At 42.7% G+C, this 22,519-nt stretch overlaps 1 protein-coding gene across 1 annotated transcript in view; it reads right to left on the reverse strand.

Annotated features, from left to right (window-relative positions):
* Positions 1–22,519, reverse strand: part of SLC7A14 (solute carrier family 7 member 14) — a 111,174-nt gene that overhangs the window by 47,721 nt on the left and 40,934 nt on the right. The window contains exon 2 of the mRNA XM_004756566.3: positions 3,306–3,762. Within this exon, the coding sequence (XP_004756623.2) occupies positions 3,306–3,609 (304 nt within the window). The 5' untranslated portion in view covers positions 3,610–3,762. The remainder of the gene's footprint in view (positions 1–3,305; positions 3,763–22,519) is intronic.

Consider the following 22,519-nt stretch of genomic DNA (forward strand, 5'->3'; position numbering starts at 1 on the left):
TGTATGTAATTATATCAGTAAAGCTGACTTCTCTCCCTCAAACGATTCTTTAGGAAAAAAAAAATTCCCCAAGTGATTTAAATTCATAGCCAACATCGAAAGATGTTGTTGGTATAACAAATTTGAATCTAGGTTCTGGTATTTAAATTTAAGTTTTCTTATATGTGAAACTGAAGATAATAAAACCCACCTTGAAGAGATATTATGAATTTTTTTAATTTAAAGATTTATTTATTTTAGAAAGAGAGAGAGCGGACCTGTGGGAGGGGCAGAGGGAGAGGGAGAAAGACTCAAGCAGACTCCTTACTGAGTGTGAAGACTAATGTGATTCAGGGCTTGATCCCGTGAACCTGAGATCATGACCTGAGCCAAAATCAAGAGTTTGATGCTCAACCCACCACCCAGGTGTGGTGCAGAGATGTTATGAGTATTAAATGTGATAGTGTACAACAAGCTCCAAATACAGGATTTGACACACAATAATAACAACTGCTTATGTAGCACTATGTGCCAGGCATTGCCACAACACTCCCAGGCATCTCTAATCTTTACCGCAACTCTGTGAAGGAGATATCATTATGACCATTTTCAAGGTGGAGAAACTGAGGCTTAGAGAAATTATGGAACTTGCTCAAGGTCTCACAGCCAGCCAGTGGCCCAGCCCGTATCCAAGTATAATCTCTTTTTCTTTTTTTTTAAGATTTTATTTATTTGACCGACAGAGATCACAAGTAGGCAGAGAGGCAGGCAGAGAGAGAGGGAGAAGCTGGCTCCCCACTGAGCAGAGAGCCTGATGCAGGGCTCGATCCCAGGACCCTGAGATCATGACCTGAGCGGAAGGCACAGGCTTTAACCCACTGAGCCACCCAGGCGCCCCCCAAGTCTAAGCTTAACTTTGCTGACTACTATACCACTTCTGAAATCTCAATTTCAACATCCTGCTTTTTGGCTTCATGTCTACTGTTCTAGTGCACTTTCTCAGTATTTTCAATGGTGTCCTCATGGTTGGGCCAGGTTTTGGTAAGGCCAGAAGGAGAAAGGAGCATGTATTTAAAAGTCTGAAGGTAGAGGGGAGTTTGAATATTGTGATATGGAGAAGTGATGGGAAGTTTGGTCAGGGGAGATGAAATATAGCGATGATGATACAGGAGTGGAAAGAAGATAGCAGAGGGGGACTTCCCTCAGTTTAGTGACAAGGGATTACGGAATGAGAGGCCTGGTTGGAGGCACGTGTTATAAATATGCACAAATTTTTCACAAATTATTTTGGCCCGGGTTCTGCCTGGGAGCTATTGGAGAATTCTGGCTGGCCTCAGTTAGTGTAGAGAAATGTATGGATACAGCCACATGTTGAAAGGCAGGGGGTGGTCCTTGATTTGGAAAGAGGTAGGGTTTTGTTTTGGTGTCTGGTGCGGTGGTGAAGGCAGCAGCTACTGGGCAGTTCCAAGACCTTCAGTAGAGCTGGGCCAGTGGTGTGCTGGCAAATTCTCAACCATGGATTCTCGGAAACCAGGCAACACACCAGATTCTGTTGGGAGCACTTGCCAATTTTTGTGGTGTAAATACTCCTACTATAGTCAATTTCAGGGTAACAATGGAAAATTGGGGAGAGGTGTGCACAGTTATGGCTCTTGGCAGCTGGCACAAGCTGGTCCCAGCACAGCACTGGCTGGGTCAGTCTTTTGTCCTCCATGTAGGACAAATTCTGAGCTATGTAGTGCCACAAGCATCTCGGCAGGGGCCAGCCTTCCGGAATGCAACTGAGCCTTGTTCTTGTTTCTAAATATAATGTAACACTACAAAGGATAAAATGTGGGTGACTTATTTGTAGGACTCATTGTGGAATGGGAGATAGGGTCATAACAGAAGGGACCTAGAGGAGAGTGAGCAATCTGCATTAACTGGCCAGGACTCAGCTGTCTGGCCTATGCCTTTGGTGGGACCCCTGGTTATATGTCTGCTTTTTGTCCTACTATCATTAATTTGTTCTATATGCTAATACTTCTAGATCTATAAATTTATAGTAAGAATCTGGCACTTTCCTCCAAATAGTTTCTTTGCCAATAAGCTTGAAAACGATTGCCATTGGGTTAATAGCTTTTGAAGTATCCACAGAATTCATCCATGTGAATAATTTATTTTCATCTATAAGAAACATAGGTTCTGAAGGAACCTCAACTATTAGGCTATTCATGCGTCTTAGAGATGACTTCAGGAAAACGGATACTTGTACAACCAATAGGGAAGTAAGCCTTGACAAGAGATAAATAAAATCAGTTTGGAATTACTTCCCTCATTAAGTTAAAATGATATAAACTTTCTGGTTGTGTGTTCCTGGGCTGTGCATCCCCTATGGATGAAGGCTAGTCTAGACAGACAATATTCATGTAGAACTTCCCTTGTGATGGTGTGCTTTTGTATACAGGAATCCTGATATATTTTCTTGCTGCTGAGGAAACGGACGAGGCCATGATGTTCCCTGCCTAGGAGCTGACCTACACGATCTGCCACCAAAACCCCAGCGAAATGCTTTTGCATTTACAACTCTCAAGAAGCAGGATGTGTTCTTTGTCCTTCTTTTTCAAATTATTATCTATTGACCTATTCCTGGGAAGATACTGTAGATCACAGATCAAGAAAAAAGGAGGGAAGAGGAAAAGGAAAATAGAGGAGACTTTTCACAAATTATCAATATATAAGTCCTGGTGCCTTATGTAAAAAATGAGTTTTATGATTCTTTCCCAAGGAGAGAGGCAGCTATGGCTGAACTACCCCTGTAGAAAACAATCTGTTGAAGTGATTGTGGCAGATGGTGCTTTGTGATTCTCACGATGGCTTTATATTTCCTAGCTTGGTTTCCTCCTGCTTGGGGGTCACCATGCCAGTTTTTGGCTCATCAAATCCCAATCATATCAGATTTAGGACTTGTCATTTTGCTACCCTGCCTAGCCTTTATGTATTATTTATAATCCAGCTATATCCACCTCTCCACAAAGGGATTGACCTATCTTCCATTGAAAGAGAGAGTTATGATAAAAACGGAGCCATTAAGACATTACAGGGAATGAGAAGTTAGGAGGTGGTCAGACACCAGAATAATTATCTGTAACAAAAAACCGAAGAAAAAAGAAGCTACTACAGTTGAATCTTGAGCTCTCTGGCAGTGAAGGCAAGAAAGGAGCCTGATGACCCCTTTGCTGACACTTCATACTTCTCAGCACTGAATATTCTAGAGGAGTGGGATGAGAAGTAACAGACTGGCCAGTGCACTTTCCACAGGCCTTCCACTGTACTGAGACACTTACCTGATAATATGGATGCAACGGCTGCAATGATGAAGGACACAATGACACCGGGTCCTGCCATTTCCTTAGCCACCAGACCAGACACCACGTACATCCCCGTGCCCACGCAACTGCCAACGCCAAGTGAGATGAGGTCCATGGTGGTGAGCACCTGAGCTAGCTTGGTGCCATGGGCTGTGGTGGCCCCAGTTCCCTCCAGCATGGACTCCACTGGTTTGGTGCGCAAGATCCTGGAGTGCATGGCATACCAGGCGGCTCCCCACTGCACCCGCCGGGGGTCCAGGGAGGCAAGGAAGCCACTCATCCTGCGTGATAGGGTTTCGGTGAAGGTCAACTGACGAAAGAGGGTCTGTGGGAACCTTAGTGGGTGCTTCTGGAACTCATCTAGTGAGTAGGGATCTCCTTTTTAGGAAAGGTCCAGAGGAACCCAAAGCAGCCTTCTCCTGGGCATGAATGTCTGCAGGAAAAACACAGGAAAGAAGAAGATGAGACTAAGCAGGGACAAACGATCACTTGGAGACATGGTTGGAGGTCGATATACTGAACCGTTTAAATAGGTCTGTCTTGTGTACTCACAGTGCGGGAGGGTTGTATTCTCCTGTGTGTTACCTCAGGTCCTAAATAACAGTCTGTCATTTGCACTCTGTCCCTGAGTCATTCTGAAGAAGATGGTCTGAGTCAGGGCTCTGCCACTTACTGCTGAGGGACCTTGGGGAAGTCACCCTCCTTCCCTGTGCTTCAGTTTCAACTGTATAATGGGGTTAAGAAAACCTTCCACCTAGTGTTGATGTGAAGATTAGATTAGTATCTAAAAAGAGCCTAAGACAAGGCCTGGCACATGGAAAATGCTCACCTGGCCTGGCTCTGCCAAGACTTACCTTGCTGCTTCTCCTTGGTAGACCTGGTCTATGATTTTTGGACATATTCTTTGGGGGAAGAAACATCCTCATTTTTAAAATACAAAGATGTAAAATTAGATTTGTGACTTCTAAGGGGGACAATCCCACCCCATAGTGTTGTTTTGGAACTTTGCTCTCAAATAAAATAAAAAGTGTCTTGAGCCTTTTTTTTGCTCTCAAAGATTGAAGAAGAGGACGTGTTCTTGGCTTTGGTGGGTGAGCCCCAGAGATGCTAACTGGGTGGGAAGGTGTCATCCAGTTTTCCATGATCTCGCAGACATTCTTGTAGGTAAAAATTCTGCTCATGATAATTTGAACCCAAATGCTAATAGTTTTATGTATAAACACATGGGGTTTTCAGGGATGGTTTTAATATACATTGACTTTTCCAGGAATCCAACTATAGAGTAAATGGAAGGATGATTGTAAATTCTTTGGTTTGGAATCAAAAAGGAATTCTTCACTGCTTCAGGAACTCAAGGCCCCCTCTCAACACCACACATGGATCTCCCATGCAGCACACCTGTGACTGCCTGCCTGCCCTTTGGAAGCAGCACACGGACAGTGACTCTGTATACAGTGAAAGCATCTGACAGCTCCCTGGGTGCCCGCCTGAGTCTTTCCATACTCAAGTATGTTCTATACAGGTAGATTCATGCATTCTGCTTCAGGGTATTAAAAGGGGGTGGTCTAACAAAGCCTTTATTACAGAAAAGAGGTGCTGGTCTTCATAGAGCTGAGAACTATTATATTAGATGATTTCCCAAGTTTTGACAAGTTAGAGAATGCCGAGATGATATGAAGCTACTTTCTTTGGAAGCCAGAAGTTTTATACAGTTCTATAAAGACCTGCTCAGGTACAGCTGAACATTAATTCCAACTATGGTGCTGACCAGCCTAGGACATTCACATTTACAAGAAGTACCAGCCCATGTAATCTACCAATATTATTAATTAATACTACTTAATGCCTAATGTAACATTTGTCTGCTTTTAAAGGCTTTACAAACACAACCTAATTAGAATAATCAGACAACATGAGGCAGTTTGGTTTACAGGGGTTGGGCAATGGACCTACTGGTTTGATTTCTTCCTAATTTTGATAGTGTTGTTTCATGCTGTGTTTTAATTCTTAACAACACCTCAAATATCAGTACATGTGGATAGTGCCATTGTATATGGCAGAGTTAGCAGTCTAGAGTGTCCGCAGTCTCTTTTCTCTCTTCTTTCCTTTCCTTTTCTTCTCCTTCCCTCGCTTCCATCTTTCCTTCTTTCTTCCTTCTTTCCTTCTTCCCTTCCTTCCTTCCTTCCTTTCTAAGATTTTGAGATTTGTCAGAAAATGTATCATATATATACCAGAGAGTCTGTAAGAACAATTGTTTTGCTTGAGCTCTTGTGAGAAATAATGTATATATCTATTTAATTTTGACTCAGCCAGCATATACCAAGTATCTGTTATGTGCCAGGCGTGGTCTTAGATTTGGGGTACAAAGACACGGTTCTTGCTCGCATGGAGCTTTCAATCTAGAATGCGAGGTGATGAACACCTAAATCACAAGGCAAGGACTAGGTATGTTTTTGTTTTTTCCCGAAAAGGTTATTTTTTAGGGGTGCCTGGGTGACTTAGTTAAGCATCTGCTTTTGGCTCAGGTCATGATCCCAGGGTCCTGGGATCAAGCCTCATGTTGTGGCAGGGGTGTCTCAGCTCAGCAGGGAGTCTGCTTCTCCCTCTCCCTGCTCCTGCTACTCCCCCTGCTTATGCTCTTTCCCTCTCTCTGTCAAATAAATAAATAAAATATTTTAAGAAGCTTATGTTTTATTGTTTTTCTTATTATAAAGCCATACGATGTTTACCGCAGAAAAATCAGACAACGTAAACAGTGCTGTTCAGAGAGGAAAGAATATAACACAATATGCAGGATGATAAATAAAATCTGATCATTCTAGGGAGACATGACGGGCAAATCAGATGTTGAATTGTGTACCCCCCAAATTCGTATGTTGAAGTCTTAACCCCCAGGGTCTCAGAATGTGCCCTCATTTGGAAATAGTTGTTACAGATGTAATTAGTTAAAATGAGGTCTTCTGGAATAGGGTGGGCACTTACTCTGACAGGTGTCCTTGTGAAAAGAGGACATTTGGACACAGAATGAGGTGTGAAGATGAAAGCAGAGGCCAGGCTGATGCATCTAAAGGCCAAGGAACACCAAGGGCTGCCAGCAAACCCCCAGAGGCTGGGAGAGCGCCGCGGAGCACACCTTTTGTCACCCTGCTGCACCGTCATCGCAGACTTCCAGTCTCCGGAACAGGGAGACAATACATATCCGGTTTTCAGATGCGCAGTTTGGGGTGCTTGGTTATAGCGGCCCTCACAAGCTAACCGCAGTTGTGAAGGGGTGAGAGAGGGTCTATGAGGCCATGGATTGGCATAGGCCCCTGAATGACGGGGAGTCAGTCGTGCCAGCTGTCAGGAGAGAGCGGTACTGTGCCGTGGTCCCAATGCGAGAGCGGGTGTGACCCGTTCCTGGGACTGAATGAAGCTGGGGCGTGGTGAGGAGGAGGACTCCAGTGTCTTGTCAGAGCTTTACGTGTGCCAGCTAATTTAATCCTCATGACAAATCTGCCTTTAGAGGGGAGGCCGGGAGAGGTCCAGTAACAACTCCGGAGTCGAGGAGCCCATAGTGCCAGCCCTTGGCCCTGGGACACCTGCTTGAGAGCTCATGTCCTTCCTCCTGGCCCTCTCACCTGAGTTACAGCGTCAGCCTGCAGAGGGCTTCGGAGCTAAGACAGGGCTTGCGTCACTCTGAGCACAGCGAGAAGTGCTGGAGGTTTTATTCAAGTGAGTGACATGATATGATTTACGTTTTAAAAGGCTCCTGTAGTGAAAAGAAGGGCCATATGTACCCAATGTTCATAGCTGCAATGTCCACAATAGCCAAACTGCGGAAAGAGCCAAGATGCCCTTCAACAGACGAATGGATAAAGAAGATGTGGTCCATATACACAGTGGAGTATTATACCTCCATCAGAAAGGATGAATACCCAACTTTTGTATCAACATGGACGGGACTGGAGGAGATTATGCTGAGTGAAATAAGTCAAGCAGATAGAGTCAAGTATCATATGGTTTCACTTATTTGTGGAGCATAAGGAGTAACACAGAGGACATTGGGAGATGGAGAGGAGAAGTTGGAGGGGGAGACAAACCTTAAGAGACTGTGGACTCTGAGAAACAAACTGAGGATTTTCAGGAGGGGGGGGGAGTTGGGGGGTTGGATGAGCCTGGTGGTGGGTATTAAGGAGGGCATGTATTGCAAGGAGCACTGGGTGTGGTACATAAGCAATGAATTTTGGAACACTACATCAAAAACTAATGATGCATTTCATGGTGACTTACGTAACACAATAAATAAAAATTAAAAAAAAAAAAAAAGTCTCCTCTTAGTGTCTGTGAGGTTAACTGAAGAATCATGTGCTAATGATAAGTTAGTTCCAAGATGGAGTAAAAAGGTGCATGAGGAATGGCCTGGCCTCTGAGGAGACAGACCAGCCAACGGAGAACCATCACCAGAGCAGTTACACAGCAGCCTGTGCACAAGGACAAGGGACATGGGGGGATGGGGACAACCATCTGGAGGCCAGGTACAGCCTCACGGGTCACCTGTGTCAGAAATGAGGAGAGTGGGCCCATGTCCGGGCAGGGCAGAAGACTTAATGTTGGCTTTCTGAAGGATCGTTACAGAGTTTTCTGATCTCCTGATCCCTTTGCAGTGGTTCCCTGAAGTCTAGAATTGCCCAGGGTTCTTCTAGAAACACTGCTGCCTGGCTCCCACCCCAGAAATTCGTTCAGCCGGCCTGAGGTGTGGTCTGGAGATGGGCATTCTGTAAGGCTCCCCTGGTTGGTTCTAGCAAGGCCCAGTTGGGTCCACATGCCACAAGGGAAGACTAAAGTGGTGGGTGTGGAAAACCAGGTATTTCCTGTGATGACTGATTTTATGTGCTACGGGATGCCCAGATAGCTGGTGAAACATTTCTGGATGTATCTGTGAGAGGGTTTCTGGAGGAGATCAGCCTTTGACTCTGTAAACCAAGGAAAGAAGGTCCTCCTTCCTCATGTAGGTGGGCATCTCTCGATCCCCTGAGGGCCAGACTAGAACAGATAGGCAGAGGAAGGGTGAGCTCACTGTCTTTGCAGGAGCTGACACTCAGTTTCGATTCTCGTGCATTGGTGCTCCTGGTCCTTGAGCTTTTGGATGCAGAGTGGGGTTTATATGATTGGCCCCTCCACCCTGATTCTTGGGTCTTCAGACTCAGATTTAATTACGCTTTTCTGGGTCTCCAGCTTGACGACAGCAGACTATGGGACTTCTTGGCCTCTGTAACATGGGAACCAGTTCCTGTAATAAATCCAGATTTTCATATGTATCTGTAGATGTCCTAGTTCTGTTTCTCTGGAGAACCCTAATACATTGTCATTTCCCACATGGGGCCACAAGTCAGACAGGTACCTCCTGTTTCTCTGTTCGGGCAGGTAGCTGGGCCTCTTGGCAGCTGTCTCCTGCAAGTAGTGACTACGGATGCTGTTGGTCTGGAGACACCCTCTGGGATACTTGTCTGAGCAGCCTTCCTCAGAAACTGTCGCATGGACACTGAGAAATGAACCAGGCTTGTTAGGGAGGTGACCGCTTTTATTTGATAGGTAATCATAAGCATGGTGAAAACACAGAGAAGCAACGGGAACACAGGTTGGGGGTAGTGAGCGTTCCTTCCTGGGCTCTCTTTCCTCTGTGTAATTCCTCTGAGTGTTCGCTTTATTGATGCAAACAGGGACTTGGGGCATTTTCTTTCTCGGTTGGAAATTTACTGGAGAGAACAAAATGTACAAGAAAACATGCTTCTAAGTGACTATTGACAATTTCCATATTCATTACTCTTAGATTATGTTAATCAAGGATAGTTTTGGAAGCTCTCCGCTGTTGTCTTTCCAAGATGAGCAACAAATGTGTGTTGTGCTTTCTCTAGCACTTTTATTCAGGTTTCTCAAAATACTTCACAGCGATAACTAAGAAAGGCTTACAGGGCCTCTGGGAGGGGAGAGTCATCATTGTGGTGTTTGCTGGTGTGCTTGAGAGTTCAGCGGAGTCCCAAGTCTAATGATGGTAAAAGCAGGTTTGTGTTGGGATGAAAATAATCATGGCTTAGAAGTTCACTGAATGGGGCACCTGAGTGGCTCAGTGGGTTAAGCCTCTGCCTTTGGCTCAGGTCATGATCTCAGGGTCCTGGGATTGGGCCCCACATTGGGCTCTCTGCTCAGCGGGGAGCCTGCTTTCCCCCCTTTCTCTGCCTGCCTCTCTGCCTACTTGTGATCTGTCTCTCTCTGTGTCAAATAAATTAATAAAATCTTCAAAAAAAGAAGTTCACTGAATAGGTAGGATTATCGAATTAGGTTGGAGCCTGACTTTGGAAGTGAGGAGAGGAAGGAAATGAAGGCTAACAAAACAGTCAACAGCCAAACATCGTTCTGGCTTGATTTTGTAAATACACCAAGGGATTACAAAAATCCCTCTGTGACATCCCCTGAGAATAGCTATCCAGCCTTTGCTGGAACATCTGGAGCAGCAGGGAACATGGGCTGATGGAAGCAGCCCCTTCACCCCACCCTGACGTGGGGGGTCAGGATTGCTGCAAAATTCTTTTAATCAGTGTCCCTTGGCAAAACGAGATTACTGTTCGACTAAAAGGTGCCTGGTTTGATGAGCCCCACCTGGAGGATCTGGAGGAGCCCTCTGAGGCCTGCCCCACTCCTGTATCCTGGGATCTGGAGCTAACCCTCCTCCCCAATAGCCTCCTACTTCTCCTCTGGGCTGAGCTTCTGGCTCCTAGTTAAGAACATAATTCAGGAGTTGAGTTCTCTGGGTTCTCTGGGTTCGAGTGCTAGCTCTGCCCTTACTAGCTAAGTGGTTTTGCATGGAGCCTTTCTGTGCTTCAGTTTTGCCATCTGTAAAATGGGATAGTAATGGTACTAGCTCATCGGCTGTGGCAAGGAGCAGAGGAGTTCACGAGTGTGAAGATTTTAGCACAGTGCCTCGCACAGGGTGAGGGCCTGAGAGCCCCGGCCGGCATCACCCTGCTCCCTGACCAGGTCTTTCTGTCCCCTACTGTTGACACCCCCTCCCACTGCTTTCACCTCCCTAGGGAGTTTTCGGAGGACTTTTGGCCTGCGGCCCAGACCTCACCCAGAGCTTTTCTCTACCGAAACTCCCTTGGGTTTCCTCTGGCTGCTGACCTTCCCACCAAGGATTTGTGCTTCTCTTTCTCATGCTTGTAAAGAATGGTTTTCTCCTTTCCTATGTTTCACTATCAAAATGGGCTTCCTAGCAGATTTGCTTGGGCCTTTGGGTGTTACATCTCTTCTCATTCTTTTATGCCCTTGACTTTTCTCTGAAAGATACACACACACCATGAGGTGGCTAGGACATGATGTGTTCACCTACAGTCATCACTCTGTCCCTGAAAACATGCTCCACTTCTGACCTTTATCCCCATCCCTTACTGCAGCCAGAGTCTCTGATGGTGGAACTTCTGCTGAGGTCCTCTTTTCTGTTGCTCTTCTGTTCCTTCCAAGCTTACCAGATATGGCTCTCTGTTTGCACCCTGACTGTGGATACACTTGCCTGTCAGTCACTGTAATGGTATGCTGGGTGTCTGATCCCAGGGTCTGCCCTAACAGAACATCCTAGTAAATGGAATTGACATCTGTGTCCGGGTAGCTTTCTCCTGTCGTCCCCAGTTTTGCTCTCTGTATCTATACAGATTAGGGTTAATCTGCTTACAGGAAACTTCTTCAGGGTTTCGAAGACAACTAACATATCTCTTGGGACTTTTAGCCTCTCCAGACTAAACATCTTCAATTTCTTCAGTGATCAGCAGTGTCTCACATGGTACAGCTTCTAAATCAGTCACATTTTGATTTATACTTCTTGGGCAGTGTATCATTGCTGACATTTTGGGACCATTGGCAAAGCAGTAAGGAAGATGTTTTTGATCAGTCTAGCGCTGTGTGTGTCTTAAGTTACACAATGCTGGTCCCTGACAAATCAACTCAGAGATACTGTCGACCTCAAAAGTAGGGTTCCTGACTTTAGATTACTAATCTTCCCAGTTAGTCTTTGTGAAATGCTGGATTGATCGAACCCACTTCAAGTATCTTGTGGTCACCTACCGTATAACTTAACAACATGCTACCCCATTTATACTGTATGTGGAGCCTGAGGCCAGCTGGCTTTTTTTGCTTAGAATGTTTCTAAAGAGGGGTCTGGATCTATGACAGTTGAGTAGCTAAGCAAAAATGCTGTTTCCATTCAGCTTCCTTTTCAAATACTGTTGTTTCTTTTTCTGTTTCTAAAATGTTATTGAGTGCATTAATCAGCTTTTGCTGCCATAGCAAATGACACCAAATTTCAATACGTTACAAAAACGACATTTATCTCTTGCTATGACTCTGTGGATTGACTTCAAGGTTTTTCCTCACAGTGGACGGCGAGTCTCTGCATGTCTTCTCAGACATGAGATTCAGGCTAAAGGAGCAATCCCTAGCTGACACAGGCTGTTGATTTGTGGCACAGGCCAAGAAGAGGGTCTGGTGGAAATGTATGATGCTTATTCTGCTTTTGGCTGGAGCAGGAACTCCATGGATTTCCTATGGGTTAAGGTGAGGCACATGACCAAGCTCAGAGTTAATGTGGTGGGATGTAGAGTGCTGTCATTGAAGACAGGTTAAGTCAGATGGCAAAGTGTGAGGTTGTATACTTTTCTTATAAAGGAAGATATGAAAAGCTGTGACAGTAATATAACTTCTCTCACTATGTACTACTATGTACTAGGCAAAGCAACTGCATTGAAAATTTTTTTTGAGGCTAGTTTTTCTGGAATGCATAGAAGTCCATCTGTCTGGTATATAAACTTAGGGACTCTGATTTGCTCATTTCTGTACTTCCACAATTAATTCTGTAAAGGTATGAATATCGATTTCCTTTAATGACCAGTACAAATCCAAAATTCATCCGCTTTTGAGAGACACCAAGCACAACAAAACAATGGGAAGTCATTCTAACCTTGAATGCTAGATACATATATATGTATATATATACATATATATATAATTATTTATTTAACCTTATGAAGATAATTTATTTTTACCTGGTCTAGGACATTTCTGATTTTAAAATTTCCCATTCTTCTTCTTTGTTTGTCAAAAGAGAATATTATCTATGTACATATTTGGCAGAAACTGTTGTGAAAACACTCTAAGGGGAATGACTGGCATCTACTTAGTGGGAAAACTGAGGAGAAGCACTAAGATACCACATCTTTCCTCCAACACCCCAGTCAGAGAGGATCTCACAGCCTCATGTCACCTTCCACTCTTCCCTCCTACCGATCTCAGGTCCAGGGGCTCTGGTCTCTGGGCAGGATCCTGTGTTACTTATTGTACATATGGCAATATGAACAAAACCAGAGCCCAGGAAAATGCAAAACTCTGCACTATTCAAATTCTGTTGGGTGAACACTTCTTTCAGAAGGGACAAATCACACAAGAAAATCAGCTAATTTCTCCATGCCATTAGAAAAGATTTAAGAAATTGCATTAAATTAATCATTGCCAAAAGTATTTAATGAGTTTCTACTATGCACTTAGCTCAATGGTAGCTGTCATGGCCATAAAAGAAACTACTACAAGGCACAGAATATCAGGAATGGGGCTTGAGCCTCTATCTTCAAAGGCAGCTGCACAGCATCTTCTCTCCTCTCCTTCTGACCCCTCTAATAAGGATCCATGTGATTACATCAGCCCATTCATTTAATAGGGGTAATATCCCCACCTCAAGATCCTTAATTTGATCACCTCCACAGGATCCCCTTTATCATGTAAAGGAACCTAGTCACAGGTTTTAGAGATTAGGTGTGGACATCTCTGGAGGGGTCATTCTTTAGCCCACACGCCTTTTTTCAAACTCTTTACATATATCTTTTCATAGGCCCATACTGTGGCATACTTTCACCTCTTTCTTCTTTTTCTGAAAATACTTGGCTCAGGCTTTCTCTGTACTCTCTCTCCAGAGTTCCATATGTATATATATACATATATTACCAACTAAAACTTAACCCAAACTACATTTGCCTACTGTTCCTTTAGGAATACCCTCGGGAGATCCTGGATATCAACCTTTTGTCTGTACTGTCATTTGCAAATATCTTCTTCCATTCCATGGGTTGCCTCTTTGTTTTTTTGACTGTTTCTTTTGCTGTGCAGAAGCTTTTGATTTTGATGAAGTCCTGAAAGTTTATTTTCGCTTTTGTTTCCTTTGCCTTTGGAGACATATCTTGAAAGAATTTGCTGTGGCTGATATCGAAGAGATTACTGCCTATGTTCTCCTCTAGGATTCTGATGGATTCCTGTCTCACATTGAGGTCTTTTATCATTTTGAGTTTATCTTTGTGTACGGTGTAAGAGAATGGTCGAGTTTCATTCTTCTACATATAGCTGCCCAGTTTTCCCAGCACCATTTATTGAAGAGACTGTCTTTTCCCCACTGTATATTTTTTCCTGCTTTGTCGAAGATTATTTGCCCATAGAGTTGAGGGTCCATATCTGGCCTCTCTACTCTGTTCCACTGGTCTATTTGTGCATTTTTATGCCAGTACCATGCTGTCTTGGTGACCACAGCTTTGTAATAAAGCTTGAAATCAGGTAACGTGATGCCCCCAGTTTTATTTTTGTTTTTCAAGGTTGATATCCAGGATCTATAATGAACTCCTCAAATTCAACACACACAAAACAGGCAATCATATAAAAAAAATGGGCAGAAGATATGAACAGAGACTTCTCCAATGAAGACATACAAATGGCTCCCAGACACATGAAAAAATGTTCATCATCACTAGCCCTCAGGGAGATTCAAATTAAAACCACATTGAGATATCACCTTACACCAGTTAGAATGGCCAAAATTTACAAGACAGGAAACAACATATGTTGGAGGGGATGTGGAGAAAGGGGAACCCTCTTACACTGCTGGTGGGAATGCAGGTTGGTACAGCCTCTTTGGAGAACAGTGTGGAGATTCCTCAAGAAATTAAAAATAGAACTTCCCTATGACCCTGCAATTGCACTCCTGGGTATTTACTCCAAAGATACAGATGTAGTGAAAAGAAGGGCCATCTGTACCCCAATGTTTATAGCAGCAATGGCCATGGTCGCCAAACTATGGAAAGAACCAAGATGCCCTTCAACGGACGAATGGATAAGGAAGATGTGGTCCATATATACTATGGAGTATGATGCCTCCATCAGAAAGGATGAATACCCAACTTTTGTAGCAACATGGACAGGACTGGAAGAGTTTATGCTGAGTGAAATAAGTCAAGCAGAGAGAGTCAATTATCCTATGGTTTCACTTATTTGTGGAGCATAACAAATAGCATGGAGGACATGGGGAGTTAGAGAGGAGAAGGGAGTTGGGGGAAATTGGAAGGGGGAGGTGAATCATGAGAGACAATAGACTCTGAAAAACAATCTGAGGGGTTTGAAGTGGCGGGGGGGTGTGGGAGGTTGGGGTACCAGGTGGTGGGTATTATAGAGGGCATGGACTGCATGGAGCACTGGGTGTGGTGAAAAAATAATGAATATTGTTATGCTGAAAATAAATAAATTTAATTAAAAAAAAAAAGAATACCCTCGGTAGAGTAATTTACTCAGTTACTTTCAGCTACTTTTTGATAGGCAGTTCTGGTGACTGAGCACTGAAGGGACATACCCAAGACCACGCACCAGGTAATGTGGTGATGTGGGTCTCCCTTCCTCCACCCTGGGCCTTCCCTACTGCTCCGCATTTAAGAAGCTAATAATACACCATATGTTAATTAATTGAATTTAAATAAAATTAAGTTAAATTAAAAAAAAAAAAAAAGAAGGTGATTGGAGCTACCTGTATTTTCTTTGTATGATATCACTCCCATGCCAGGCTTGGGATGATCCCCAAGGAAAATAAGCAGAACTCTACCTGGTGGCTTGGCCTCACTGGGCATTTCCTCCCCCCAGTTTGGAGAAGCAGGGCTCTTACAGGAATCTTCCAAATGCTGTTATTCACAAGAAAACCAGCTAGCTTCCCCAGGGTTGCTCAGGAAAATCCTTCAGTAGGTGCATCCCTGCAGCTGCTCTCCCCAGAGAGGCTAAATACAAATCCACAACTGCATAACCAACTTTGTGCCTTTGGGGGTGGAGCTCATATTTGAAACTGTTTAGTTTTCTTCATTCACCATGTCTTAACAGATACCCAGGACTCTTTTGTACTGTGGATTCAGTATCCAGAGACCAGTCACCTGTTTCTCTGAGTTTCCATCCGCTGTCCCCAAAGGAAATTTCTACTCTTCTAAAGAGTCTGCATTTTAAATCAGATCATTTCAAGTGGACCGTTCAAGTTTTGATAATGGCCATTTTTATGTAATACAGCCATAAACAGACAAGTGCACAGACTCTTAATTTTAATCGATGTAGGTCATTTTCCATGCTCCATGAACTTCCAGCTCTGAACAAAGCCTGCCTCCACATACCCGGCCCCACTCTCCTCTTCGTGTGTACTGTTCTCAATACACACCATCTGCTTCAATGGGCTTGGAGCATGTCAGTAAATGTCTGGCAGCATGTGGGCAAGATGCAGGAACAGAAGGAGGAAGAAGATGGCCCTGTTCCTCCAGGAGCTCCTACCTGCCAAGGAAGTGACCAGCGAGTGTGATACAGTATGTCTCCCCACTGATTACAATGACTTCATTTCTTAGCCTTTCTTTTTGCTGTTTTTTTCACCTTTCCCCCGCAGCCCTCCACATTTTCCTGTTCTTTTGAAACCCAACTTGTCCTCCATCTGCCATTAAATGTGTGTTAACCATTTGGGCCTCCTCTTCTCTGATTTCCTACGGAGCCCCCAAGTCCACATGTATTTTTCAATTGCCTTGCACAGATTGTTATACACTTGAGGACTCCTTAAAACCCTCCGATTTTTGAAAGAAAATGAACTCCAAACTCCCACACAGTCTGGTGTCTACTTCACCCCTGAATTCATCTCTGCCAGCCTTCTCTTTGGTGCAGCCATGCTGTCCTCCTTTCCGTTCTTCAAACACAGCAGACTGGTATTTCCGCAGTTGCACTTCTTTCTCGACCTGGGATCTCCTGCTCCAGGTCTTTGCGTGGCTCTGTCCTCCTCGCGATTCCATCTCAGCTGGGGTGTTGCCCTGCAAGAAGAGGCCCTCCTGAGCTACCTAAGCTAGAAGTAGCCCTGTCTTTTGTACTCTTTCCCTCGTGTTCTATCTGTCCATCCATCTGTCCATTTATCTACCTATTTTTGAGTAATTTATCCCTATTTGATATTTATTTGTTTCTGTCTTCATTATCTATATTCTCCCTCTAGACTGTAAACTCCTTGAAGGTAGGGATTTTGTCCATCTTGTATTTTGCTGAATCTCTAGTGACCACAGCAGAAACTGGCACATACGAGGTAATCAATAAGTACTGTAAATTAACAATTCCTCCACAGTGGTTAAAAGACAGTTGGGCATGAAGTATTTCTTTATAGAAGGTATATTTTATAATAACAGTTTTTAAAAAAAGATTTTATTTTATTTTATTTATGTGACAGAGAGACAGCAGGAGAGGGAACACAAGCAGGGGGAGTGGGAGAGGAAGAAGCAGGCTTCCCGTTGAGCAGGGAGCCTGATGTGGCGCTCAGTCCCAGGACCCTGGGATCATGAACCAAGCTGAAGGCAGAGGTCTAATGACTGAGCCACCCAGGCACCCTATAATAGCAGTATGTAATAATCCTTGCGATCTTGAGATATCAGTGCAATGTAAGATGATATTCTTTGTTAATTATTCTTTGTGCATAAAATCACAGAACACAGAACTTGAGAAATCAACTGGTCCAAGTATCAGATTTTACGAATGAGAAAATTCTTTTTGTTGAATGCTTTCACAAATCCCTTTGGGAAACTAAATTATCTATATAAGTAAATATGTCTAATTATAAATAAATTGTCTCTTTATTTTTTTGATTCTTTTTATTCATTAAGTCAAGAGAAGACTGAATGAGAAATACACAATATTAAAATATTAAAATCCACTTAAGGTTAGAGTTGTACTTTTTGATATGGATGTTCCATGCAGCAACTGGTAGACCTTCATCTTTTTCCCAACCAGAGCAGCAAAAACCTCTTAAATTATAGAGTATGCACCATAGAAGTATATTTTTTAGTTTGGTTTATTGCTTTTTTTTTTTCCCCCTATCTGGGAGGAAAATAGTTGAGACTTTTGATAGTCTGGGAATTTAACATGTTTTTGAAAAATAGAGATGTGCTTTGCCCTGTGGGTATACTATTCATGTCTAACTTCTGAGCCTCTTTTGAGAATGGTGTCTGTGCAGGGTTGGTTAGTCTGGAGGCCCTCAGTATTTTCTGGATCCACAGCCCAGAAAATTCTTCTTTGGGGTAGATTCTTTTCCTGACTGTTATCAGTCATTTCCTTAGGGAATCTGAAAGCTGGGGATGCATCTTTCAATGCCAACACCACTAATTCACAGAAAAATGCTAGGTTTCAGTTGGAGACTTTGAAATGAATTTCCAACCTACAAGCTATTCAACTGAAAGTGCTTGCTACCAAACTGTTGAGTTCAAATTTTTCCAGACTGCAAATTCTTGCGTTTGAATGTATTCCTCATAGAGCACAGTAAAAAGCAACTGTTAACACAAATACAAATGTTCAACAGTATGAGACAATATGTCCATTATCACAAGTATTCAAAGAAATGCCAAAAAAGGGAGACATTTTCACTTATTAACATGGCAAAGGTTTTAAAAAAAAAAACCACTCATTCCTGATGGTGGGGATATCGCCATACACTGATGATGGAAGTATAAACTGTCATAAATGTTTTCGGAAAGTAAATATATCATGTGGAAATATTCAGAGGCAAATTTTTTTTCAAGAGCATCTACTGCAATATTATTTATAGTAGTAAAAACTGGAGACAATCTAAGTGCCCAAAACTAAGGATGGATTTCAATTATGAGCTATTCAAAGAATAAAATACTAAGCAAACATTAAAGTGTGATTCTAAAATAATATTTAATGACACAAAAATCAACTAAAGTTACTAAAGCATTGAGTATTGAGTGTGATCCAATTTCATTCTCTCCTTCTGAGGACAATGCGCCAAAATGTTAAAAATATGGACCGAAGTGTGGTGGTAGGAATGATTTCTATTTCATTTTTTTTTTCCTGTGGGCAGCATGTATCCCTTTAAAATAAAAAAAGAAATATTTAATTAAAAACCAAAACAGAACACAGACGTTCCCAGAAAGATGAGCTGATTTTATTTTTGGCCATGGAGAGATATCCTTGATTTCCGTAGTTACATGTCGTGTCTATGCATCTTTATTACGGAAAACTATTTTAGGATCTGTTCTCCCATAAAATGAGATTAGCTGTTATCACTACCATTATTTTCACTTTGGAGATAGAATTTTTAGGCCCAGGGAAAGTTTGGGGTTGGTTACAGAATCAGCTTCACACAGCAAGTTTGGATTACCAGAATCCTGGAGGTGGGATTTTCCCAGTTGCTATATGAAGCTCAGAACAGCCTCCCTGCTGGAAAGATAGTTATCAGTCCCTAAAGCAAATACCTTAGTCCTATCACTTTGCTTTCTCATAGCTTCGTTTTCTTTCTTTCCATATTGATCATCCCCCAAAGGCAACTAATTCTGATAATTTCAAGAACGGTTGTAAAAATTCTAATTATTTCTACTATATTCATCTTATAAAACAAGTAAAAACACTCTTCTTCACCCAAACACCACACCTTCTTTAGCTACTGCCACACTTAAACTCCTGTCCTAGGGGCTATCTCCACTTCTTTGGATCTTATCAGTCATTGAGACTCAATGAATGCCTCTGACACCTCAGGTGAGAGGGAGGAAGGCTATAATATGTTCACTGGATTTAGCAAGGTGGACGACATCTTGTTTTATAACTGGACGGTGACCTCCTATCATATTTTTGAGAATAAACTCTTGTGGGTTTTTTTTCTTATTCAGTGTAATGAGATTTTATTTATTTGTTTGTTTGTTTTTTAAAGATTTTATTTATTTATTTGACAGAGAGAAAGATCACAAGTAGGCAGAGAGGCAGGCAGAGAGATAGGGGTTAGAAGGCTCCCTGCTGAGCAGAGAGCCTGATGCAGGGCTCGAACCCAGGACCCTGAGATCATGACCTGAGCTGAAGGCAGAGGCTTAACCCACTGAGCCACCCAGGCACCCCAGTGTAATAAGATTTTAAAAGGAAGAACACATCCCCCAGAAGACCTTTACAGCTTGTAGGCTTTTAGTTCTCAATATGGAGTCTACACAATGAGGTTCCGGTGTGACCATATATTGGTGTGAGTCAATATCAAGAAACCATTGTGTCTTGATGCCTGGAATGTCTTTGCTGAAAGAGTGGTCCCTAAGTGTAAAGAGACATGCTGAAAGAGTGGTCCCTAAGTGTAAAGAGATATTGCTTGACAATATGAACAAGAATACAAATAATCCTTGAGGTAGAGCATCCAGTGGTTTACAAACTTTCATGTCCACCTGGACTATCTGGCCATCTCTGCACCTGACCCATGCTTGAAGCTAACCTGTCTGAGGCTGTTGCCCTCCATGAGATTGAAGCTCAGGTTGAAAATGTACAGTCCGCTTGCCAAGCGAGGCTAGTACACCTGCAGCCCTAGTGTCTTTGACCTCTTCCCTTCCCTCAGAAGACACTCACCCAGATCTGACCTATTCCTTTATGCCTTCTCTATGGAAGGCCATGATGCCTGCTGTTTAGAATCAGCACAGGAAGAGCCCATTGCTCCATGTTCTGCATCAATGGTGTCCATGAGTACATGGTCCTTTATCTGTAAGAAGCACAATCTCTCTAGAACCAAGTGAGGTGGGGGAAAAAGATATGCCAAATTGCATTTTATATTTGGCAGCTGAAGAGTATCCCAACAAATGAGCCTCTGCACTCAGAGCCTGGTATCCAGAATGCTTAATTAGTTCTACCTCCCATAGGCAAGGGCTGAACATGTAAGTCCTTCTTGCCTATGGTTTAGGTCAGACCGGAACACCCATTCCATTCAGTTTGTGAGGAATCTCCAAGTAGAAAAGGGTGAACTACCCTTGGGCATGTTAAAGGTTTGAAACAGCTTCCATTATTGTTTTGGATTCTGAGTCTTATTCTGTTTCTAGACAAAAAGAGGGTTTCTTATTGCAATGCTTAAAAATGATATGTTAAGTAGTGATATACCTAAAATACAAATCATAGTACTTAATCATAGTACTTAAATAAGAGTGTCTTTCCTCTGTGTCTTCTGTTTGCACACCTGAGGTAGAAATATTTGCCCATTTCCACCTATGTGCCAGATACTGCCCATGCCTTATCTTGGGTAATTCTCACCTAAATAATACCATCACTTATATGATACACACACACACACACACACACACACACACACACACATTGCTTTTACAAAAGATTTATTTATTTAAGAGAGAGTGTGAGAGTGAGCGAGTACAAGTGGGGTAGGGGCAGAGGGAGAAGGAATCTTAAGGAGGCTCCTCATCCAGAACAGAGCCCAATGCGAGGCTCAATCCCACAGGCACTGAGATCATGACCTGAGCCAAAGTCAAGAGTCAAAGTCAAGAGCCAAAGTCAAGAGCTTAACTAAGTCATCCAGGCATCCCTGTATTACTTTTACAATAACACTACTCTCACTAATATTTTTAACCACCTCCACATTAAATGGGAGAAACTGAGGCACAGAGCAATGAATGCATCTACTAAATGGCAGAGCTGAGCTTTCAGTGGAGGCAGTGGAGCTCCAGAACAGTGAACCAGCTGGAGTAGCCCTGTTCGGTAGAGATCTGTGATGATAGAAATGTTCTTTGTGCTGTCTGCTATGCGTGCTTTTGCTGGTAGCCACTAACGACATGGGTCTATCAGGCATTGAAATGTAGCTAGTGCCACTGAAGGAATGAATTTAAGTTGCATTTATATCAATTATACAATTATATCAATAGTATTTATAATCAATTTAACTTTAAATAGCCACATGTGGCTAGAAGCTATATAACCTGCACTTCATAACTTCCAAAATAACATCGGAAAGGTAATGGTATCCTTTATAGAAGAGGACACCGAGTGTTAGAAAATTTAGGGGATTTATCTAACGCTTTGAAGCTAGAATGTCGAAAAGCCAAGATGCCAGCCTCTAACACCACATACTTTGGTCACCAGAGATGCACACCCCGCCCTCTGGCTCTGCATCTCTTTCCAAAGAGGATCGGAAAGCATATCTTTCTTCCTTCACCCTTATCAAAGCCTTTTTCCCTTCCTCTATTATGAATGCAGTAACAGTAGAAGAGTAGCACATGGCAGCAGAACATCATGCAACATGCGTGGGGGAGGGGGTGTGGTCCCGTAGAGTCTAATTGGCCAAACTGTAATAGCTTAACTTGGTAATAAGCAGTAAGCGGTAAGCGGTGTACTCATTGTTAACATTCTTGAATGCTGATCCCAAGCTATTCTTTTGTTGTCTTTATCTTCTGTTATTCTTTTCTCCAACCCACTCCAATTCTCCCATCATTGGTAATGAAATATATGCTGCAGAATCAAACAACCTTTGATTAAAAGTATTAAAGTTTTATCTACTTCAAGCTTTGCTATTTGCTCCCCTACTCCCAAAACGAACTTCTTCCAGTTAGGTTCATGTTGGCAAATACTATTATTAAAGAAAAAAATACAACCTTAAATTAATGGTTTAGAAGACTGTCACTTTTTTTTTAAGCATGGTTTTGAATAAACCAACCTTCTGTTAACTCATGGTGAGCCAGACAAGTGTCTTGTACCCAGTAATCTCTCAACGATTAACATTTCATTGATTGGCCTTTTTCTACCTTCCATTAGTGACTTGGGAATTATCTGAATAGGAAACCTCAATTTAACCACTGGGCATGAACAGAGAAAACAGAACTTTGTTCAACAACAACAAAAAACCCAATTCAAATACTGCACCCAGGCTTAAAGCACCCAGGCAATCTTTTTTGGCTTCAAAAAAAAAAAAAAAAGAAATGCTGTTACTTGTCAGATAGCAGTCTGCCCATCTGATCACAAGATGTGATCACTGTCTTATCTGGAGACAAAGACTCACGCAGGTCCCAGACAGAAGGAGGCAGAATCTAATGTTT

This window comes from Mustela putorius, unplaced genomic scaffold (genome assembly GCF_011764305.1).
Source record: "Mustela putorius furo isolate JIRA1106 unplaced genomic scaffold, ASM1176430v1.1 tig00003834_pilon_pilon_pilon, whole genome shotgun sequence".
Classification (NCBI taxonomy): domain Eukaryota; kingdom Metazoa; phylum Chordata; class Mammalia; order Carnivora; family Mustelidae; genus Mustela; species Mustela putorius.